This window comes from Danio rerio, chromosome 8 (genome assembly GCF_049306965.1).
Source record: "Danio rerio strain Tuebingen ecotype United States chromosome 8, GRCz12tu, whole genome shotgun sequence".
NCBI classification, from domain to species: Eukaryota; Metazoa; Chordata; class Actinopteri; order Cypriniformes; family Danionidae; genus Danio; species Danio rerio.
The window spans coordinates 36,860,160-36,872,485 of record NC_133183.1 but is presented as its reverse complement, the minus strand read 5'-3'; the positions used below and the strand labels follow the sequence as shown (position 1 = coordinate 36,872,485).

Genomic DNA, 12,326 nt, shown 5'->3' with positions numbered 1-12,326 from the left:
AAATCAGGACATAGAAGGGGAGTAGCAATATTAATTTCGCAAAAAATACCATTTGAACACCTCTCAGAAATTTCAGACAAGGAAGGGAGATATATTTCAGTAACAGGGAAAGTTGAAGATATTAATATAACTGTATGTAATGTATATGCTCCCCCAGGAAGCAAGTTATCTTTCTATAGGAAAATAATTGACTTAATGATAGAAGGCAAAGGAATTGTTATATGTGGTGGAGATTGGAATATCCGTCTTAATCCAAATCTAGATTCATCAAAAAACTCTAAACTCACACCCCTACATAAAAAAATAAAAATTGTAATGAATGAGCTAGGTATAGTAGATCTCTGGAGAGATCTTTATCCAACAGGCCGTGACTACACTTTTTACTCAAACCCCCATGATGTATACTCACGAATAGATTATTTTTTTGTACTCAAGCGAGATCAACATAGAGTACAAACCTGTGATATTGGAACGATTGACCTATCTGATCACGCCCCTCTCTCTTGTACTATACATATTAGAGATAATCCAGGAAGAACATTGTGGAGATTAAATACAAATATGCTGAATAATCAACAATTTCAAACTCAAATTAAGGAAGATATAAAGTTATTTTTTACAGAGAATGATAATGGAGAAGTTAACCCAGCCATATTATGGGATACATTAAAAGCAGTCATTAGAGGTAGAATCATATCACTATGTGCTCAAGAAAAGAAACAAAAACGATTAAAATTAACAAACCTTAATGAAGAACTAAAAGATCTGGAATTACAACATAAGAAGGAAAAAAAATCTGATTTAATGACTAAAATAAAGAAAATCAGAAACGAGATAAATTGAATATATGCACAAGAAATTGAAAGAAAGATTAATTTTACAAAACAAAAATACTATGAATCTGGTCCAAAGGGCACTAAATTGTTAGCAAGAAGGATGCAAAAACAACAAATTGAGAGATCAATATACAAAATAAGGGATTTGAATTCTAAAAATACACTACACAAACAACATGAAATACAAAAGACTTTTGAAAACTATTACGAGCTCTTGTATACTCAGCCACATTTAAAGAACGCCCAACAAATAGAACAATTTCTCGATTCTATCAACCTACCAGTTGTAACAGAAGAACAAAATAAAATATTAACTGCTGAAATAACTGAAACTGAATTAGTCAACGCTATTTCTAATCTTAAATCAAATAAGTCACCTGGCCCCGACGGGTTTTCATCAGAATGGTATAAAACTTTTCGATCAAACTTAACTCCAAGCCTACTCCAAGCGTGCAATATCACTATAAAAGAGGGTAAGATGCCCCCATCATGGAATGAAGCAGTAATCTCTGTTTTACCAAAGGAGGGGAAAGATAAATTAGAATGCGGTTCATATAGGCCAATCTCGATCTTAAATGTTGATTATAAATTATACACAGGCATTCTCGCCAAAAGACTGGAAAAGATTCTTCCGCAGCTAATACATAAAGATCAGACAGGTTTTATCTCGCAAAGACAAACTTATGATAATATTAGAAGATCCTTACATATACTAAATCATATATATCAGAACAAAATGGAGGCTCTTTTAATCAGTCTTGACGCGGAGAAGGCTTTTGACTCTGTAAATTGGTCTGTTTTATATAAAGCTCTTGAAAGATTTGGCATACATGAAAACTTTATAAAAGGCATTCGTACAATTTACAATAAACCAGTAGCCCGGATAAAAATAAATGGATACCTCACAGACACCATAACATTACAACGTGGGACAAGACAAGGATGCCCAATCTCACCATTGTTATTTGCTCTATATATAGAACCTTTGGCACAATGGATAAGACAAACTAAAAATATTAAAGGTATAAACATAAATGGAGATATTCACAAGCTGGCATTGTATGCAGATGATATTTTGATTTATTTAAGCACACCCACAACCTCACTTCCTGAACTAATGACTTTACTGGAGAAATTTGGTTCCTATGCAGGTTATAAATTAAATATACAAAAAACACAGACCCTATCTTTTAAATATACACCCCCAGTAACTATAAAAGACAAATTGAATATGAAATGGGATCAGAAATCACTAAAATACTTAGGAATTCATTTAACAAAAGAGATTTCAACATTGGCAAAAGTAAATTATGATCCTCTACTAATAAATATTAAAAATGATATACACAGATGGAATGCCGCTTCTTTCTTGAGCTTTAGCCAGAGAATTGACGCAATAAGAGTGAATGTCCTTCCTCGATACCTCTATTTATTCCAAGCTCTCCCAACAGAAATACCCCAAACACATTGGTCAGAATTGAACAAGACCATTTCTAGATTCATTTGGCAGGGGAAAAAACCAAGGATTAAATTAAAAACAGTAGAACTTCCAAAGGAACAAGGAGGAATGGCTTTACCCTACTTTAAGGATTACTTTTATGCAGCCCAGACTAAATATCTGGTTAACCTATGTAACCCAACATATCAAGCAAAATGGAAAGACATTGAAATTACACTAATGAATGATCCTCCATTACAAGCGATATTGGCACATAAAAACCTGGGGGGATACATAGAAAAAACGCAAAATTTATGGATTAAAGCCCAATTAAAAATTTGGAACATTATAAAAGAAGAATACAAACTGAATGATAAACTACAAATAATTCAATGGTGTGCTTATGACACTGAATTCAAACCAAATCAAATGGACTATAGATTTAAATCCTGGATTTCTAAAGGAATATTAACATTCTACTCACTCACAGAGAAAGGCCTTTTGAAAGATTTTGAAAGTCTGAAGAAAGAATATAACCTGGATAAATCTGATTTTTATAGATACCTTCAATTACGTAACCACTTTGAAAATAATATTAAAATTAAAACAGATCTGGATGACTCAATACTGAAAATTTTTATAGATGCCTACAAAGGCAGTGGGAGTAAAGGTATAATTTCAAAACTTTATAAAGGATTTAGATCGATTAAACCCCATTCAACAGAATATGTTAAAGAAAAATGGGAAAAGGAAAGTAATGCCATTATTACGGTGGAAGAATGGTTAGACATATGTAGATTTACATCAAAATGTACTAATTCACATATGTGGAGAGAATTTGGATGGAAATGTCTAATGAGATTTTTCATCACGCCAAAACAAAGAGCATACACCACAGGAAAGAACACTAAGTGCTGGAGACTATGCGGGTCTCAGGAACCTAATCACTGGCACATTTTTTGGGAATGTCCAGTAATAAAGCATTTTTGGGTAGAAGTACATGGAGTAATAGAAAACATACTTAATATTACACTACCCTTTCAATTTATAGTTATTTATTTTGGAAGCTCTGATATCCAAATATGTAAATCTGATAAATACTTACTTGATATTTTAATACTCGCAGCCAAAAAAGCAATTACAAGACACTGGTTACTTCCTGAATCCCCAACAACCCAAGAATGGCTAGAGATAGTATATAATATCTATGTGATGGAAAAAATTACATTCTCCCTTCGACTCCAAATTAATACATTTAGAAACATCTGGTCCAAGTGGACTGATTACGTTAGATTGCTCCATCCAATCTTCATAGAAATATAAAACTATTACTATCTAATTCCCATCCACATAACAAACATTTTTCAATTTACGACCCATTGCACGCCCCCTCTTTATCATCTTTTTAAATTAGTAATTCACAGTTGATAATAACCTAAAGTTGAATGAATAAATAAAGATTTGACCCTCTCTGACCTATGGAAATTTAGTATTGATATTATTTATGTTACCATTTTACTGTTATTTTCATATATTGTATTTGATGAAACCTTTATTTATTTATTTTTATTTATTTATTTTTTGTGTTCTGTTACTTTAGAGTTTGTGAAAAAGAAAAATGTTAAGCAGTGGGAAATGTTTTCTCTTAAGTGGTATCATTGTACTGTGTTTATTGCTACTACAAATAAAAAGTTATAAAAAAAAAAAAAAAGAAAAACACGATTGAGCACTAATAGTGTACTCAACACTTTACACTGACATTTGAAGGATCACCTGACATTAAAGACTGAAGTAAGAACGCTGAAAAAAACCCATCAGATTTTAGCCCAGAAGAGTTTCTCTTTTCCTAAATTAAAGCAAAACTTCATAATATTGTGTTTATGAATTCATTCGTGTGTGTGTGTGTGTGTGTGTGTGTGTGTGTGTGTTGCACTGCTGGAGTGAAGGTTAACCAGTCCACACAGTTCATGCGGCTATAATCTTTATTATCTTTTATTAATAAACTATGTACAATATTTACACGTCGGCTCCAGGTCTCTTGGATGAAGGTCTCTCAGCGACGTGGTCTCTTCTGGTCGCCGCGCGTCTCTGGTGAAGATGGGGAGCGGGACCGTTTCCCTCCGGCGTCCCGGACCGAAGATGCCGCACCTGCTGAGGACGAGGAGGGCAAAGGCTCGGTCTGGCAGGAGAAGGACGGCCTCTTTCTCTTCTCAGCAGCATAGGCCTCACTGAACAGATCGAGCGCAAACACACACAAGCAGACATCATGTGAGATTTGGACAAACACTAGAACATGCGGCTATGCCAAGTACAGTTTACTCACGCGTCTATGATGGGAATGACGTATCGGCCGCTGCCGTCTATCATGACTCCCTTTCGGTCTGGGTCGTCCACCTCCAACAGGAAGCTGCGGGGAATCCCTGTGCTCTTCCGGATGCGCTTGTGCGGCGCGGAGCGGCTGCCCTGTGAATTGAGGAGTGACAGTCAAACTCTGAGCAAACAATCTGACTGATGAGGACAAGAGCTCAAGTTCACAGCAACCGTGAGCTTGGAAAACCCAGTTACCACATTAGTGGGGCAGTGCCTAATGTGGTGTCCCGGGATCCCAAGCAGCCTCATGGCCTCACTAGTGAACATCAGAACCATGAGAATCAGCTCAGACATCTCTCACAAAGCAAACCTGTCAGTGTCTGAACGCTCACCTGCTGGAGTAGTAGCACAGGCTGGACTGGTACATCACCGCTTTCAGCTTGTCCTCCTCTGACGCCTTTGCCTCAGCCAGATTCTCAGTCTGTTTCACAGGCATTTGCACATTTGAATCTTTTTCACCCTCAACCCTTCAAACAATCTCAAATCTCCCTAAGAAGCTGAGTGCGTGTGCGTATATTGTGTGCTTTACATTGCGTTTTGCTATTGTGCTATTCATTTGTTCAATACCTTCAACAACTGCTCCAGTGAGAGGAGTGAAGGATCAGCTCTAGGTGAAGGTTCACGCCAGCGTCCAGCTTGATGTCTGCAAAACAAAGGAGCTTGTGTGACTAAAACACCAGGGACAGACCAGGAGTCTTCATATAACATCTAACAGAGGACGCGTGTGCTCATTTCACAGCACTTACCCAACAAATCTTCTGTTTGAGGACTTCAGACCCGCCGCAGGGATCCGTCTGATGATGACCGACGTGTTTTTAGGGATGAGAGCATCATCTGTGTATTCTGACAGCAAAATAAAATCAGAATCAGCACATAATTATGGAGCACGGTATACTTTGAGAGCCATTAGCCTTTTAAAACAGCCAAAACATCCCTACATGTCAGCATCAGCACCACCTTACAGCTTCCAGAAGTGTCTGGTGTAACGCATCTAATGTTAGCGTAGAACAGTTGAAGTGTCTTTTCCTCAACTCACCTTCATCAGTCTGGGCGTTGCTGATCTTCAGCTGGCAGAACTTCAGCCTCTTGCTCCTCATGATCTGCCGCTTCAGCTCCCCCGCGCTGATGTTGAGGCCTTCAAACTGGAGCGAGTCGTAGGTGAGTCGACTCTGGAACCTGTAGTGAACACAAGACATACTGAACACAAACACAAAGCACAGCGTAATAAAAAGGGTCAAACCTGAGTGATGGGAACAGCAGGCGATCAATCGACGTATCCAACGATCAATAATATCGATAATCTGGAAAAATTGTCACGGAGGACGCAGAGATCAGATGCCAATCGACACAGCGAGATTCAAACAACACCCACAGGACGGTTGTCATGGATGCTGATGATGAACACGTGACGCATGCGCTGTACAACTTCCGGCAATATTATCATTATTAATATTAATTTTATTGATAGTAGTAGTAAAATCATTGCGATAAGTATAATAAAATAAACAGCAGAACAGTTGGCCATCTCTGAATAATACACAGCGACGTTTCCCTGCACGAACGATTCAGGCCTTCGCCAAGAAGACTCGGGTGAGTCGATGATTCAGGGATTGATTCAACTGTCCGTTCATCCTATTGGCTTCTTTGGCTGAATGAATCGTTCAATGCTTTACTCAAATAAAGCGGCCTCTTGCTGCCACCTATTGGGGGTTTGCTTTTTTGTTTTCAAAAGTACTTTGACACTTTTTTAAAGGCACCTTTAAGTTCATTTTTGCACAAAAGCTCGTCTCTGTGCGTTCCAAATGGTTTGAAATTTCCTTAGCACATGGTTTTCTTGATGCGTTTGAAATTTTCAATGTAAATCCACTCGTACTTGCATTTGATCTTTATTATGCCTTAAAATCAAAACTATACTAAAGGTGTCTTATCCAAATGCAGATTTTCATTCAAAACGTTATGACAGAACCATATTACTTTACAGTGGCCCATGGATATATATATATATATATGTGTGTGTGTGTGTGTGTGTGTGTTGCTTGTTTCTTATTTACCCATGCAGTGACTTTTAGGCATAAATACTATGTAGGCTTGCTAAAGGGTTGCATGAGAAATGTCATCATCGTGAGAGCTTGACTTTTTTTTTGTCGCTGCCTTTAGTTGTGGTGAAATGAGATGCATCATGTCGTTTATCTGTTTGTGCAGTCTGTACCTTCATTTCTGAATCGTGTGGCATCGTACTTGAAGCCAAGTCATTTAGCCCAAGGCATAGTTGTCTTAGAATGAGTAGTTTGCTGATCAAATTCCACATTTTGATGAGGCAAAACACATCTTGGATGTTTTAATTACTATTTTAGGTGAAAAACAAAACAATGAGATTTGTGTAAAATCTAAAGTTAACCAAGTCCAGCCCGCCATCTTGTCCTGCCTCTCAGTTCTCTTAAGCCTTGGGCCGGCTCTGTGAAGTGGCCTCTTTTGGGCTCATCATTGAAGACCGGACGAGCTGCAACATTTCGTTCTGCCAGGTTCTGGGAGTAGATGAGCATGTCATCGCTCTAGACTATGGTCAACTTGTGAAGTTACTCATACACCTCCGCTCATGGCATATTACCATTAAAATGAAACTTTTCCAGCAGAATATGACGCTCTAAAAAAAAAAAACTCCATCGGCACTGGTAACTATGAAAAACACGACTGAGCACTAATGGTACACTCAACAATTTACACTGACATTTGAAGGATCACCTGACATTAAAGACTGACGTAAGAACGCTGGAGGAACATCAAATTTTAACACGGAAGAGTTTTTTTTGTCTCTCTCAAATTAAAGCAATATTTCTTAATCTTGTTGTTTTTTTTTTTTTTTACTGTACAGTTGCCCCAGGTGTTTATCAGGTGTGATGCCTGCTCATCTGACCTTTGACCTCGGCACTCAACTGCTGCCAGTTTTCTTTCAATGCCATGAGATTTCTGAATTCTACATGCAGGAACCGATGCATTCCTTTTTTTTCCTTTTTTTTTTTTAAACAAAACAGATATGGCAGACACGGCCAAACATTGAAACTTTGGAGGGCATTGAGGGGAAAAAAAAGCACAATATCATCAAGGGGAATAAAAGGTTTGATCAAAGCGTGCGTTTACACACGTTCATTTAAATATGGACAAAACCAACATTGGGTTATTTTTGTTATTAGATTTAAAATGCACGGACCCTATTTGACCCAGTGTTCATATATACATATGTTTTTATGAATGAATATTTTTGCATATAAAAGATAATAAAAGACTGACTAGACAGATTAGATAGTTTAATAGACAGATTGACACGTGTAGTCATTCGTTCCTGTGTATTTGATGACTAGCTTCCAGCAGTATCTGGCTGCAGACTTGCATGCAATCTGAGACACAAAGCACTCAGCGGAGCTAGTGAGGTCACTGTGAGAGGCGGGGTTAGGGGTGCACACTCACTGACAGCCTAGATTTAGCCTGGTTTTAACCAAGCCGTCTATTAGACTTTTAACCCTTATGTATTGTTCATATTGTTCAAGTGGCTGTTTTTGCCCCCAATGACCTCCATTATAACTAAACTTGTTTTAATTGCAAAGCCATGACACCAGATAGTAACTCATTCTTTATTGTTGGTGGTTTCCCTGTTGGGATGAGATAAAATGAGTCATTTTTACTTTTGATGGTCAGTTGGCACCTTTAAACACCCCAAAAAAATGCTTGCTGGGATGGTACCAAGAGGCTGTGCTCACTTCTGGACAGAGGGGGTGTAGACTTGCAGCTAGTGCCGATAAGTGGTGCAGACGCTGAGGCTGTTCTGTATGCGAGTGTTGAGGTTTTGAAACATCAGCTGACAGCGTGTAGGTAGAGAGTAGCAGGTTCTGGGAGTAGATGAGCTTGTCACCGGTGTAGACTTTGACCGACTTGTGAAGTTACTCACAAGACCTCCGCTTATGGGACATTACCATTCAAATGAAACGTTTCCAGCAGAATATGACGCTTCAAAAAACTCCATCGGCACTGGTAACTATGAAAAACACGACTGAGCACTAATAGTGTACTCAACACTTTACACTGACATTTGAAGGATCACCTGACATTAAAGACTGAAGTAAGAACGCTGAAAAAAACCCATCAGATTTTAGCCCAGAAGAGTTTCTCTTTTCCTAAATTAAAGCAAAACTTCATGATATTGTGTTTATGAATTCATTCGTGTGTGTGTGTGTGTGTGTGTGTGTATGTGTGTGTTGCACTGCTGGAGTGAAGGTTAACCAGTCCACACAGTTCATGCGGCTATAATCTTTATTATCTTTTATTAATAAACTATGTACAATATTTACACGTCGGCTCCAGGTCTCTTGGATGAAGGTCTCTCAGCGACGTGGTCTCTTCTGGTCGCCGCGCGTCTCTGGTGAAGATGGGGAGCGGGACCGTTTCCCTCCGGCGTCCCGGACCGAAGATGCCGCACCTGCTGAGGACGAGGAGGGCAAAGGCTCGGTCTGGCAGGAGAAGGACGGCCTCTTTCTCTTCTCAGCAGCATAGGCCTCACTGAACAGATCGAGCGCAAACACACACAAGCAGACATCATGTGAGATTTGGACAAACACTAGAACATGCGGCTATGCCAAGTACAGTTTACTCACGCGTCTATGATGGGAATGACGTATCGGCCGCTGCCGTCTATCATGACTCCCTTTCGGTCTGGGTCGTCCACCTCCAACAGGAAGCTGCGGGGAATCCCTGTGCTCTTCCGGATGCGCTTGTGCGGCGCGGAGCGGCTGCCTTGTGAATTGAGGAGTGACTGTCAAACTCTGAGCAAACAATCTGACTGATGAGGACAAGAGCTCAAGTTCACAGCAACCGTGAGCTTGGAAAACCCAGTTACCACATTAGTGGGGCAGTGCCTAATGTGGTGTCCCGGGATCCCAAGCAGCCTCATGGCCTCACTAGTGAACATCAGAACCATGAGAATCAGCTCAGACATCTCTCACAAAGCAAACCTGTCAGTGTCTGAACGCTCACCTGCTGGAGTAGTAGCACAGGCTGGACTGGTACATCACCGCTTTCAGCTTGTCCTCCTCTGACGCCTTTGCCTCAGCCAGATTCTCAGTCTGTTTCACAGGCATTTGCACATTTGAATCTTTTTCACCCTCAACCCTTCAAACAATCTCAAATCTCCCTAAGAAGCTGAGTGCGTGTGCGTATATTGTGTGCTTTACATTGCGTTTTGCTATTGTGCTATTCATTTGTTCAATACCTTCAACAACTGCTCCAGTGAGAGGAGTGAAGGATCAGCTCTAGGTGAAGGTTCACGCCAGCGTCCAGCTTGATGTCTGCAAAACAAAGGAGCTTGTGTGACTAAAACACCAGGGACAGACCAGGAGTCTTCATATAACATCTAACAGAGGACGCGTGTGCTCATTTCACAGCACTTACCCAACAAATCTTCTGTTTGAGGACTTCAGTCCCGCCGCAGGGATCCGTCTGATGATGACCGACGTGTTTTTAGGGATGAGAGCATCATCTGTGTATTCTGACAGCAAAATAAAATCAGAATCAGCACATAATTATGGAGCACGGTATACTTTGAGAGCCATTAGCCTTTTAAAACAGCCAAAACATCCCTACATGTCAGCATCAGCACCACCTTACAGCTTCCAGAAGTGTCTGATGTAACGCATCTAATGTTAGCGTAGAACAGTTGAAGTGTCTTTTCCTCAACTCACCTTCATCAGTCTGGGCGTTGCTGATCTTCAGCTGGCAGAACTTCAGCCTCTTGCTCCTCATGATCTGCCGCTTCAGCTCCCCCGCGCTGATGTTGAGGCCTTCAAACTGGAGCGAGTCGTAGGTGAGTCGACTCTGGAACCTGTAGTGAACACAAGACATACTGAACACAAACACAAAGCACAGCGTAATAAAAAGGGTCAAACCTGAGTGATGGGAACAGCAGGCGATCAATCGACGTATCCAACGATCAATAATATCGATAATCTGGAAAAATTGTCACGGAGGACGCAGAGATCAGATGCCAATCGACACAGCGAGATTCAAACAACACCCACAGGACGGTTGTCATGGATGCTGATGATGAACACGTGACGCATGCGCTGTACAACTTCCGGCAATATTATCATTACTAATATTAATTTTATTGATAGTAGTAGTAAAATCATTGCGATAAGTATAATAAAATAAACAGCAGAACAGTTGGCCATCTCTGAATAATACACAGCGACGATTCCCTGCACGAACGATTCAGGCCTTCGCCAAGAAGACTCGGGTGAGTCGATGATTCAGGGATTGATTCAACTGTCCGTTCATCCTATTGGCTTCTTTGGCTGAATGAATCGTTCAATGCTTTACTCAAATAAAGCGGCCTCTTGCTGCCACCTATTGGGGGTTTGCTTTTTTGTTTTCAAAAGTACTTTGACACTTTTTTAAAGGCACCTTTAAGTTCATTTTTGCACAAAAGCTCGTCTCTGTGCGTTCCAAATGGTTTGAAATTTCCTTAGCACATGGTTTTCTTGATGCGTTTGAAATTTTCAATGTAAATCCACTCGTACTTGCATTTGATCTTTATTATGCCTTAAAATCAAAACTATACTAAAGGTGTCTTATCCAAATGCAGATTTTCATTCAAAACGTTATGACAGAACCATATTACTTTACAGTGGCCCATGGATATATATATATATATATATATATATATATATATATATATGTGTGTGTGTGTGTGTGTGTGTTGCTTGTTTCTTATTTACCCATGCAGTGACTTTTAGGCATAAATACTATGTAGGCTTGCTAAAGGGTTGCATGAGAAATGTCATCATCGTGAGAGCTTGACTTTTTTTTTGTCGCTGCCTTTAGTTGTGGTGAAATGAGATGCATCATGTCGTTTATCTGTTTGTGCAGTCTGTACCTTCATTTCTGAATCGTGTGGCATCGTACTTGAAGCCAAGTCATTTAGCCCAAGGCATAGTTGTCTTAGAATGAGTAGTTTGCTGATCAAATTCCACATTTTGATGAGGCAAAACACATCTTGGATGTTTTAATTACTATTTTAGGTGAAAAACAAAACAATGAGATTTGTGTAAAATCTAAAGTTAACCAAGTCCAGCCCGCCATCTTGTCCTGCCTCTCAGTTCTCTTAAGCCTTGGGCCGGCTCTGTGAAGTGGCCTCTTTTGGGCTCATCATTGAAGACCGGACGAGCTGCAACATTTCGTTCTGCCAGGTTCTGGGAGTAGATGAGCATGTCATCGGTCTAGACTATGGTCAACTTGTGAAGTTACTCATACACCTCCGCTCATGGCATATTACCATTAAAATGAAACTTTTCCAGCAGAATATGACGCTCTAAAAAAAAAAAACTCCATCGGCACTGGTAACTATGAAAAACACGACTGAGCACTAATGGTACACTCAACAATTTACACTGACATTTGAAGGATCACCTGACATTAAAGACTGACGTAAGAACGCTGGAGGAACATCAAATTTTAACACGGAGGAGGCGTGTCAAAATGGCGCTCTGAGCACACGCTTGTTTGAGAGGCTCCCGATCCCAAACTTTATTTTGGAAGTTCTACTGAATTGTGAGAAATTTATTTTGATTGGTTTGTGTTTTTTACTACCTAAGGGATCTCAATCACAGTAATGGGTGGTTCTGAAAAGAGAAAAA

The 12,326-nt window shown here is 39.8% G+C and overlaps 2 protein-coding genes across 4 annotated transcripts; both read right to left on the bottom strand.

Moving 5' to 3' along the window:
- Positions 1-3,857: 3,857 nt before the first annotated feature.
- Positions 3,858-7,401, bottom strand: LOC141375721 (E3 ubiquitin-protein ligase RBBP6-like). Of its 2 annotated transcripts, XM_073910633.1 has the most exons (7): positions 5,681-7,284; positions 5,391-5,487; positions 5,212-5,287; positions 4,977-5,065; positions 4,840-4,900; positions 4,598-4,737; positions 3,864-4,502 (listed from the first exon to the last, which is right to left on the bottom strand). In XM_073910633.1, exons 1-7 carry the CDS (start codon positions 5,838-5,840, stop codon positions 4,328-4,330), a joined length of 798 nt encoding a protein of 265 aa, XP_073766734.1. In that variant the 5' UTR covers positions 5,841-7,284; the 3' UTR covers positions 3,864-4,327. The 2 variants fall into 2 exon arrangements, with proteins under 2 accessions (XP_073766735.1, XP_073766734.1); XM_073910634.1 differs by lacking the exon at positions 4,840-4,900 and having other exon boundaries at positions 3,858-4,502; positions 5,681-7,401.
- Positions 7,402-8,933: 1,532 nt separating this feature from the next.
- On the bottom strand, positions 8,934-11,143 carry LOC141375748 (E3 ubiquitin-protein ligase RBBP6-like). Of its 2 annotated transcripts, XM_073910692.1 has the most exons (7): positions 10,374-10,925; positions 10,084-10,180; positions 9,905-9,980; positions 9,670-9,758; positions 9,533-9,593; positions 9,291-9,429; positions 8,934-9,195 (listed from the first exon to the last, which is right to left on the bottom strand). In XM_073910692.1, exons 1-6 carry the CDS (start codon positions 10,531-10,533, stop codon positions 9,331-9,333), a joined length of 582 nt encoding a protein of 193 aa, XP_073766793.1. In that variant the 5' UTR covers positions 10,534-10,925; the 3' UTR covers positions 8,934-9,195; positions 9,291-9,330. The 2 variants fall into 2 exon arrangements, with proteins under 2 accessions (XP_073766793.1, XP_073766794.1); XM_073910693.1 differs by lacking the exon at positions 9,533-9,593 and having other exon boundaries at positions 10,374-11,143.
- Between the last annotated feature and the right edge of the window lie 1,183 nt (positions 11,144-12,326).